This window comes from Galeopterus variegatus, unplaced genomic scaffold (genome assembly GCF_000696425.1).
Source record: "Galeopterus variegatus unplaced genomic scaffold, G_variegatus-3.0.2 Scaffold11459, whole genome shotgun sequence".
Lineage (NCBI taxonomy): Eukaryota > Metazoa > Chordata > Mammalia > Dermoptera > Cynocephalidae > Galeopterus > Galeopterus variegatus.
In genome coordinates, this window is record NW_007737570.1 from 1 (window position 1) to 11,310 (window position 11,310).

General features: G+C 45.7%; 1 protein-coding gene and 1 non-coding gene across 2 annotated transcripts in view; one reads left to right on the forward strand and one right to left on the reverse strand.

The window, feature by feature from the left end:
* The first annotated feature begins 6 nt into the window (after positions 1-6).
* Positions 7-11,310, forward strand: part of LOC103610645 (glycolipid transfer protein) — a 24,477-nt gene continuing 13,173 nt past the window's right edge. Inside the window, exon 1 of the mRNA XM_008594763.1 lies at positions 7-161. Coding sequence (XP_008592985.1) covers positions 59-161 — 103 coding nt within the window. The 5' untranslated portion in view covers positions 7-58. The remainder of the gene's footprint in view (positions 162-11,310) is intronic.
* Positions 5,123-5,196, reverse strand: TRNAI-GAU. Its single transcript has one exon. It is a non-coding gene; the product is annotated as a tRNA-Ile (tRNA).

Consider the following 11,310-nt stretch of genomic DNA (forward strand, 5'->3'; position numbering starts at 1 on the left):
GGGCGGCGTGGACGCCCGCGGCGCCGGCTGGGGCATCACCGCGGGCCTCGACCCCGAAATGGCGCTGCTGGCCGAGCACCTGCTGAAGCCGCTGCCCGCGGACAAGCAGATCGAGACCGGGCCCTTCCTCGAGGCGGTGTCCCACCTGCCGCCCTTCTTCGGTGAGCCGGGGTGCAGCGGGGAGCTGGCCCGCAGCCTTGCCCCAGATCGCTCCCAGGCGCACCCGCATCCTCCTCCCGAGCAACCCCAAGTCATCTCTCCCCTAGGCACCCCGAGTCCTATTTCCCTAGGCACCCGAGATCCCCTTTCCCTCCAAGCGCCCCAAATTATTCCTGCCCCCGACCACTCCCAAATCCTCTTTCCCATGCACATGTCACATCCTCCATCTCCCCCGGCATCTCACATTCCTCACATCCCTCAGATGTCCCCCAGTCCTCCCCTGCCCCAATCACCCATCTCTCCCAAACACCCCTTACTAAGTTCCATCTCCCCTAGGCATTTTCCAATCCTTCGTCTCCCCCAAAGTCCTTCACCCCTTCTTTTCTTTTAGAATGTCCCACAGCTCCCCTCTTAAAATGAATTCTCCCATTTTATAAACCTATTTTTTCCCTTAAATTCTCCAGCCTCTCTCTCTCGGGGTACCCTTTCTCCCTCACAATTTCTCCATTCCAAATCAAAGACTCTGTCTCCCTCCCCTCCAAGGGGAGGAAGCCTGATGAGGCGGGACAGGCAGGAGGATTTTGAAGATGGAGTTGTAAAACTCCAGGGCCTGTTTCTAGGGGAAGCCACCTAAAGTTTTCCCTCCATTTAGAACAGGGGTCAGGAAAGGGGGAGCTGCTTTGTGGGATGATGTCAGACACCGGGTGCTGGGCAGGAGTCCCTCCCTCAGTTTGGGCTCTAAAAGAGGAAGACCCTTCCCCCATAGGTCGTGTTGAAGAAGGTCCTGAGAGAACTGGGAAGGTGTTCTCTAAGTCAGTTTCAGACCCTTTTTCCTCCTCTCCTTCAGCCCAGCCCCGCCCAGCCCCTGGATGGAAAATGGGAAATAGAAGCCAGTGCCATCTGCCCCTGCCCTTTGCTTTTCAGGTTGGGTAAAGGGTGCAACCTGAGCTTCTGCTTTCTTCTCCATGTGGGCTCTCCCAGTGCCCCGCCCTGCTGATGCACTTGGTGGCATTGCAGGAAGATACCAGCCCCCAAGGCAGAGTCCAGCTGAAACCCACAAACAGGCAAAACCTTAAGACCGACTAACTGAAGAAATTTGGCATCCAGGGCAGTCACTCACTTTGCCCCTAGTGGGTGATCAGGGCTTGTTGGTGGTAGTCTCCTGAGTGCCGTGAGCTCCGGGGGTGGGGGTGGGGTGGGGGCGGTGTAGTTAGGTGGAGTCCACAGTTCTTCTCCACCTCTTGAGCCTCAGTGTTCCCATCTGTGAAGTGGGGGTGCTGGTCTCCTAGGCTAGCTGTGAGGAGTAAATGAGGTGGTGTGTGTAAAGAACTGAGTTTGTAAGTGCCAAATAGATCTCAGCTGTGGGGGAGTGGTTATACATATATATAGATACACACACACACACATAAGTTCCTGGATCCAGTTTTAGTTCCTTCTTGTAGTAGATGATTAATCAGTGTGCAACTGCCTGGTTTATATGATTCTCAGACCTGAATAAGCAACCTGAGATCAGGGCCTTGGTCTTTTACATCCACTGCTGTGTCCCCAGTGCCCAGAGCAATGCCTGCTACATAGTAGGTGCTCAGTTAATACTGTTGAATGTACAACACTTTCTTACTATCAGTATCACAGTCTTGAGATAATACTGCATCTCCAGGCAGGGACTTAGGAGCTAACTGGATTTAGCATTGAGAAGTTATTTTTGTGAAAGAGTTTTGTTTTGTTTTATTTTATTTTTTCCTCTTTGGTTTTATGAATATTTGATGATTAGAGACAGCTTGCCCTGGACAAGGATTTAGAATCTGTTTAAGCCAGTGGTTCTCAACTGAGGGCAATTTTGCCCCTCAGGGGACATCTGGAAATATCTGGAGACGTTTTTTGTTTGTCACAACTTGGGAGGGAGTGGCTTGATACTGGCTTCTCGGATAGAGGTCAGGGATGCTGCTAAACATCCTACAAAGCACAGGCTAGTCCTCTGCCACAAATAATGATACAGCACCAAATGTCAGCACCTGCAAGGTGGAGAAACCCCAGGTTAAGCTCTGTAGTCTTTTCTTCCCTTATCTTCAGTGAGATTACCGATCAGTTGTACATTTGGGGGCATCTTTATTTGATGCTGTTATCTGTCTGCTTTCAGAGGAGAGGGGGAGGTGGTAACTGGAGCCAGCAGTGATCTAGTGCCAGGGCTGAAGAGCATCTCCTCCTCCTTTTCACTGGTCTCAAAGGATCCTTGTCTTTGCTGTGATCCCTGTATTGTGGGGTGTCACATGTGTTAACAGAAGCACCATTTATGCAGAAACCTCAGTGGGGTTGGCCCACAACATATTAACCACCAGAGCTGTTTGTGTTCACCAAAGAGAATAATTCTTAGCACTCTAAAAAAAAAAGTGATAATTCATTTTAAACCATGGTGTTCTTCTCGGTGGTGGGGGTTGGGGAGGGAATTTCTCCTGAGGGTTTAAGACTCAAGTTTTAGGAGGATTCTTCCACTGGTGGCTTTTCTCCAGGACTCAGTGGTTGATTGAAATCCACCATCAGGGGTTTGTCTAGATCTTGGGAGCATCTGCTCACCTGAGTGATCTGAGTGGTGTGTGTGACTCTTGAATGGAGCTGGTCTGGGGTGATGGAAGCAAGGAGTCTGAAAGCCATTGCAGTGAGTTTCCTCCAAGCCAGGGTTTTTCCACCATGGCACTGCCAGCATTTGGGGCTGGATCATTCTTTGTGGTAGGGCTGTCCTGTGCATTGTAAGATGTTTATCAGCATCCTCGGCCTCTACCTAGTGGATACCGGTAGCACCCCGTCTCCCCATGTTGTGATTATCTAAAATACTGTGTCTCTAGGGAGGCAAAAATTACCCCGATTAAGAACCATTGCTCTAGATATAAATATGACCAAGGGCTAAAGCTGTGTTTTTAAAAAGTATTTAATTCTGCAAGGATGACTGTTGATTGAGGGGAAATGGAGCAAAAACAAATGTTATATGCAAATCTCTCTGTCATTTATTGGGCACTTACTATGCAAAAGTCCTCTATAAAGATTAGTTCACTTAATCCTCTCACATTCACATAGTATTTTCTTTCCACACTCATTTCTATTTATCTTTGGAAAAAAAAGTATAACTTCCTTTTCCAGCTAACAATATAGCATGACTGTCTTTCCATTTCTGTCATCATTTTTCATAGCTGTTTAGGATTCCATTGTTTGAATGTGGCCATTGTCTATTTAACCAATCCCGTACTGTTGGATATTCACATTGCCTCGTATTTTTTGCTCTGGCAAACAAGGCTGCAGTGAACATCCTTGTATATGTTTCTTCACACACTCTTTGGTTATTTCTCATTTTTAGAAGTGAAATTGCTGGGCTGAAGGGTGTGGAGGCCCTCAACCTATTAAAGCAGCCACATTTCTTAAACCTTTGTTGGGTGTGGTTTGTGGTAGAATTGGCTGGGCTTAGTCTTTTGCTTCACTGGGTATGGGCTACAGATCAGTTTCCCACTTGCCGTGTTTAGAGCATGCACATCTTGGGCTAGCCCCTCCTCTGTATCTCCAGTCTGAATCTCTTGGGTTGTACAGGTTTTACTGCATATACTTAGAGACCAGCCCTTTGTCCATCTTCTTTCTCTACCTTCATCCAGTAATCGGATCTCACATGACTGATCAGTTTGCAAGATTGACTCCTGTGAGGCCTACTTTCTCATTTTTTAGGTCACTTTTGCAGCTGATCTAGAGAATTAACAATTAGATGGCAGGGGTGGGGAAACTTAGATGTTATTTTGTCTTTCCACTCCCTGCCTAGAAGCCTTAGTGGCTCCCTATTACCCACCTTGAAATCTGTGCTGTAGCCTTTCTGAATGGTTTGCAACCTCACAAATGGTACCATGCTATCACTGGCCTCCACTTACCCACATCAGTCCCTCTGCCTATCGCACCACTTGGCTCTCTAGCCCATCCCCTTCCTTTTGCCTGGCTCAGTTCCACTTATCCTTAAGGAATTAGCTTAACAGTCACCTCATCCAGAATGTCTTTCGTGACTCCCTTAAACTCCCACTGAACCTATCAAACATTCTGTGACTTAAGAGTATTTCAGTGCCTGGCATTTGGCGAGCTAGTAGTATTTAATGAATGAATGCTTTTGGTTCCACTCCCATTCTTCTGGGTGCTTGCTGAAAATGCTTTGCTGTTCTCTCTCTTTCCAAATTAAAATATGTGATGAAATTAAAAGGCATATAAAATACCTCTTTCATATCCTGTACCTGTGGAAGGCATTATTAATCAATCATGATACCTTTGAGCCCAGACACAGCCTCAACATCTTCGTGTTTTTTGTTTGTTTGGTTTTTTAAAGATGACCGGTAAGGGGATCTTAACCCTTTTTTTTTTTTTTTGAGACTGGCTGCACCGCCCACTCAGCCAGTGAGCGCACGGGTCATCCCTATATAGGATCCGAACTTGCGGTGGGAGCGCTGCTGCGCTCCCAGCGCTGCACTCTCCCGAGGGTGCCACGGGCTCGGCCCTTAACCCTTGATTTGGAGTTGTCAGCACCACACTCTCCGAAGTGAGCTAACTGGCCATCCCTAGACAGGGATCTGAACCCGTGGCCTTGGTGTTCTCAGCACCACACTCTCCCAAGTGAGCCATGGGCCGCCCCCCCCCCCCTTTTTTTTTTTTTTTTGAGACTGGCTGCACCGCCCACTCAGCCAGTGAGCGCACGGGTCATCCCTATATAGGATCCGAACTTGCGGTGGGAGCGCTGCTGCGCTCCCAGCGCTGCACTCTCCCGAGGGTGCCACGGGCTCGGCCCTTAACCCTTGATTTGGAGTTGTCAGCACCACACTCTCCGAAGTGAGCTAACTGGCCATCCCTAGACAGGGATCTGAACCCGTGGCCTTGGTGTTCTCAGCACCACACTCTCCCAAGTGAGCCATGGGCCGCCCCCCCCCCTTTTCTTTTCTTCTTCGGCAGCTGGCCAGTATGGGGATTGAACCCTGGACCTTGGGGTTATCAGCACCATGCTGTAGCCAACTGAGCTAACCAGCCAGCCCTGCGTCTTTCTTACCACAACCACTCCAGGTCAATCAGAGTTGGTACATGAAATGACACCTGTTTGCTCTCACTGTTTAGGGAGAAACCAGAAATGGAGGAACTGAAGGTAATGATTTCCACCTCTCAGTTCTTGAGATCCACATTCTAGGAGTGATTTTTATTCATTCATGCCTCTCTGCTTAATTACACAGGTGTCTGTGGAATCTGGCTTTACAGGCATCTGGCACTCATTCATAGTCCTAGAGTGATCCCCAAAGGAGTGGTGTTTTGTTTTTTTTTATCACTTTTGGTTCAATGCTTGCTCCATTTTGGGGGGCCATGGCAGCCTAGAAGCACAGAATTAGATTCTTGTTTTACAGCCAAAGAAACCAAGGCCAGAGAGGTTAGGTGACTTGTCCAGGGTCATACAGCCAGTGAGTAATCAGTAGAGCCAGACTAGAACTCAGGCCTCTGGACTCCTTATGCAGTAATCTTGCCGTTGTACCTGCCTGCTGTCCTGGCCTCCTCTCTGGTAGAGTAGAAGACCCCCAGTATAGCCAGCCTGCTTGGCCACTGAGGAAATCCAGTGGCTCTGCTGGCATCATGGTAATTTGTCCACATGACAAGTGGCATGAGCGGCACAGACTAGATATGCAGGTTTCCTCTGAGGTGTATAACTCATAATCAGCCTGCCAAGTGGCGTTTGTAACTCCTGCTTATTTGAATGCAAACTAGAATGACTAGGATGTAAAAGTCATCTGGTGGGGGAAGCCCCAAACAAGTGAGATTTTCCTTTACATGGAGCATTTGTCTAACCACCTGGGAACCAGCCCCATCAGCACCCCTTGATCTGTAAGAAGCTCCCCCCATTGCAACAAGCTTCTGGGACTTGAGACCACCTACCACAGTCCCTGCAATGTTTTGGGTCTTTTTTGTTCTTAAGTTAAAACAAACATATGCTCTGTGTGTGTGTGTGTGTGTGTGTGTAGCATATCCCCAGAAAGACAAAAAAGAAACTGTATTAACCCTCCTAATGTAGCAGGTTAGTTATCATTTTGGTTGTGTCTATTGAGAGCTGGATTCTATAGGAACAGGATATAGACTGTGGCCTGGGAGGGACACTTGGAAGAAGAAACATCTTGTGGCAGCGGAAGAAGCCAAATAGACACTTTCTGCAATAGTTTTCATAATTTTGAAACTGCCCACAGACTCCTGTCGTCAGTGGGAGGTGTGTTTGCAAGTAGTAAGTGAGGCTTTGTTAGCCTTTAGGAGTGCCTACTGTGTGCTGGTGGCATGTTGGTGGGTCACACTCATGATGTCACCTGGCCTGAGTACAATCTGAGTAACCTGGTGGGAGGGGCTGCTGCCAGCCCTGTTGTATTATCCTGTTGATCTGCGTAACAACCCATGAGTAGGATGTTTTTGAGGCTCAGAGGGAGAAATCACTTTGAATCTGGTTGTTTTCCTTTGACATCCATGTCCTGAACACTGTGGACAGATGAATGGAAAGAAACATGGATGTGAGTGTCAAGCCGAGCCAGGCCCGGCTTGGGTTTTGTGGGGCCAAAGCTGTGTATCCATGTACAAGTACTTCCCCTCTCTGAGTCTGCAGCCTCAACTGTAAAATGGGGAAGCTGAGCCTCCAGCATGGTCGATGGAGGTGATCACATAAAATGATGTTGCTGCTCAATGCCCGGAATCACCCCATCTTAGCACAGGTAGGACAGACAGCCCTAGGCCTTTAGAAACTGGACCTCTTGCCACACAGCCCTTGGGAAACAGAGATCTGCCAAAAAGAAGCCACTTCTGAGTCTTGGTGACGGATTTCCAAGGCTTGGGGCCAACTGCCTGGCTGCTTAAGCCTGAGAATCACTCCAGTATCCTCCTTTATAATGTCTTAGGCCAGCACAGAGTATAGACCAATGGCGCCCACCTGCCCTGTCCCCTGATGATTTGGATGAAATCTTCTTTCTGTGTTCAGAAGAGTCTGGCCTCTGCTGCTGGAGGGAATAGAATTGCGAAGCAGGAGAGAAAAGATCCAACCATATGCTGTTGCTTGCCAGCTGATCTAGTCCCTCCTTACCTTCGTTCCTTGTCTTTATATCATCTGCTGCACAAGGCTGCTTGGAAGGACAGCGTTCTGCTGTGAATCCCTTAGGGGCAGAATTCAGGCCCTCCTGGGACCCAGAAATGCACATGGCAGCTCGCAAATGTCCAGCCAATGTCAAATTGAAAGAGAATGGGAAGAATTCATGACAAGGGGCTTTGTAAAATATAATGCATGACCTCAGTCAGAGCTAGCGTAACCCCTACTCTGAGTGGCTCCCAGGTCAAGCATTGAACTAGGGCATAACTCATTTCTAATCCTTGTGATGACTTTAAGAAATAGGAGGAATGGGCACCATTTTATAGAAGAGGAAACCAAGGTTCAGAGAGATGAAGGGATTTAACCAGATCACAAAGCTAGAAAGTGGCCCATGGGCCTTTGAAGCAAGTGCCCCCAACCCCACCCCTATCTCCCATCCCCCACCCCACCCCTATCTCCTATCCTCCACCCCCATAATGGGAGGCCGGCACTGCATCAGGAAAACAGGAGGATGCTGGAAGTCTTCTAGGGCAGAAAGAACTTTTAGTGCTGTTTGTTGAGGAGGGGAAACGTTAGGAAGTTCCCATCTGGTATGACAGTGTGCTTATTTCAATGAGCTTATTAGAATGGAAATGTTGGGTTCTAGTCTTAGGTTTCATTGTTTCAGTTTAAATGGGCCTGGGTGAATCTTAGCACCTCTTATTACATTCTTACATGTTATTTGTATCCAGGCCTTTTTTTTTTTTTTTTTTTTTTTTTTAAAGGGGGGGGGGGGATTTTTCTCACCTCTTTTTATTTCTTTCTTTTTTTTTTTTTTCAGGCCTTTTTTTTTTTTTTTTTAAAGGGGGGGGGGGGATTTTTCTCACCTCTTTTTATTTCTTTCTTTTTTTTTTTTTTCAGGCCTTTTTTTTTTTTTTTTTTTTTTTGTTACAGTGTTAACTGTGTCTGAGCTTTTCAAAGTCATTATGGGGGATGAGCCCTCTCCAGGGTCCTATAAAAAACCTCTGCTTTCTACCCTGGCAGTTAGGCAGCTGATTCACGCTGCCTCATGTTCCGAAATGATTCATTTTCTGCATTGCTGTTCCTCCAACTTCCTAACTTCACTCCCTCTGAGATATCTTTTTTAATGATGTGGAATACATTTGAGGTCATTATTTTATGACTGGAAGATTTCTGCTAATTTTACCCATATCAATCAATCAATCAATATCTCTTTCTCTCCCTCCTCCCTCCTTTCCTCTCTTTCTCCTTTGATTTCTTAATCACTGAAATGATTGTTTTCTGGATTTCCTCTCTAAAGAAAAGCTTTGCCTGTTAGGAAGGATGAAGATGATGAAATAATTTATTATAATACTAATACATAATAATACTTTCTTTCTTATTGAGCACTTACTAGGTCCCAGAAACTGTGCTAAGCCCTTTATTTATATACCCTCGTGTGAGACTCTCAATGACCCTGTGAGGTAGGGTCCATTATTAGCCTCATTTTATTTTATTTACTTTTTTTTTGGCAGCTGGCCAGTACAGGGATCAAACCCTAAACCTTGGTGTTATCAGCCCCAAGTGAGCTAACTGGCCAGTCCCGAAACTCATTTTATAAATGGGGAAACTGCAGCTCAGAGAAGTTAACTAACTTCTCCCCAGCCACACAGCAAGTAAGAGAAATAATTTTCCCAACTGCATTCCCAGTTCAAGGCTGGTTTTTGCCAAAGAAGGCAATTATGGACAAAGAGTTGGCATATCATAGGAGTGACTTCTTAAAGCAATATTTGGAATTGTTTAGTAAACATTCTTTCCTCTTTAGATAGTAGAATTTAGAGCAGGAACCAGTTTTGGGAACGTGGACATTCTCAGGGCTCTTATCCTCAAAAATAGGCCTTATAGTGAACTGAGCTGTGACAACCCCCACCCCCAGATTAATAAATGATTCATCTCCATCAGCTGTAATTCGAGTGGCTCCCATTATGATCCTTGTAACCCAGGATCTGTAAAACTAATCTGCCCCATGTGTTTAACAACTGAACTTTATTATCCAGCTATGAAAGAAAAATTGATTTGGAAATAGAACCTCCCCATACCAGGCTGCTATCAGCATAGTGACACAGGCATCCTGTACTTCCTTTTTGAAAATAAGTATTTATGGATTGTGTTAGGTGTGTTCTCATCCTAAATCATACAGGCTGAAAGTGAAACTGTGCATCTTAAAAACAGAGTGCTTTTTGTTCTTGAGTGAAAATTATTCCTGAGATGAAATGACAGGGTGGGCCACGGCAGGGCAATTTGGTCACCATGTTTCCCAACATCATCTGTGGTTGTCCATAGAAGCAGGCATTGAGGGGCTGTTTGGATGGAAATTTCAAGATATGTGCTGTGGTCTTGCTGAGACCTGTTGAGGCCAGAAAAAGAGGAAAGGAGTCTGATTCCGTGTGGCATATGGTGACTGCTAGCTTATGGGGAATTCTGCTTTCTGGGCAATGTTACCCACCTGAACTGTGGCAGAGGCCCAGGTAGGATGCCCTAAATGGCCCTGGACAAGCCAAAATTGTTACAGAGGTCATGCACAAAGCCCTTGCTTGGTCCCTATTTCCTCTTATTTTGCAGGTGATTCTGACACAGTTGGCTATTTTTCAAGAATCTAGTAGAACCAAAGCACTGCAGACAAAGCAAGAAGTAGCCATCAACCATCAAGAGGAGTTTTCAAAAAATATGCAAAGCTGTCCAAAAAATCTGAAGACACACCATCTAGAGCCATTTAGTGAAGGTCTGAGGAGGCCTGTACGTTACCTTTATCATAATTTATATTTTTGTTTATGGCCCTATTTAGAAAGTTACAAATGGCTTGTATGAAAGCAGGGACTTTGTGTTACATTTTGATGAGCTCCATCCAGAATGTTTGAACTAACTAGAGAAGGATGGTGTATTCATAAAATTATTTGATAGATGGAAAATATTTTACTGTTTTAATTTTTGTTTTTTATTGTTGAGTTTAAGTACCTTCTGTGAATTGCCCATTGTTCTATAGAGCTGTTGTTTTGTTTTCTTCTTAATGATTTTGTAAGAGCCCTTTACATATTAGGTATAATAGCCTTTTATCTGTTACATTTGTTACACAGACTCTTACCCACACCCCCCTTTGTTGTTTGGCTTCGATTGGTGGTGGGTTCTGCCTCCGCCCCAGCCCCATATAGGAAGTTTCTGGTTTTTGAAATCAGATTTATTGGTCTTTTCCTTATGCCTTCTGGGTCGAATAGCATGCTTAGAAAAACACCTTATCCACTAAACAGAAGGGGCCATTTGCCAGGTGTTCCAGATGAACATGGATTTATTGTATTTAGAATCTGTGCCCGTTCTAGTTGGTTCTATGAAGATGGTAGAATCATCCTATTTCTAATTTTTCTTTTTTATTTAAAGACAGCTTCTTTTTTCCATGGAGGTAATATGATGAACTAGAAAACCCTCCAAGCCCCCTCCCTCTCTCTAGGCAGATGGGATGGCATTTTAAAGAGTATGTTTGCTGACAACAATAAAAAAACAAACAAACCAAGTTTGGGGGTAATTGCAAAACTGGTCAAACCAGAAGGATAATTTTGGGGCAGGACTGCATTTTGTAGGGAAGGTAAGGCTGGATACCTTGCTAGAAACTTGTCACACTCTACCTGGAGCAGGGGTAAGCTTGAGTTTAAACTATTAGAAAGGCCACCACATGCTTGGGAATTAAAATCATTTTCTGGTTTTCCTGTCAGAGTTCCCCTGTTTTCTTTGAGTTCACACAAGCACATGGAAACATTCTGGAAAGAAAGGGGAGATTGTTGTGGAATCAGCCTTGGCTCTGTAATTGTGTCTGAGTTCCTGGTGCTCATTACGTGACCCTGGGCAAGTCTTAGCTTAGCTTCTCTGGGCTTGGTGTCCTTGGACTGCACCAAAGACAAACATAGCCCAGGGCCTTGGGTGGGTGACACTGAAGCAGGCTTCAGCCTGTCAACCTGGAAAAAGACCCTGAGGCACCGATAAAATATCCAAGAGTTTATTTGAGCCAATATGTG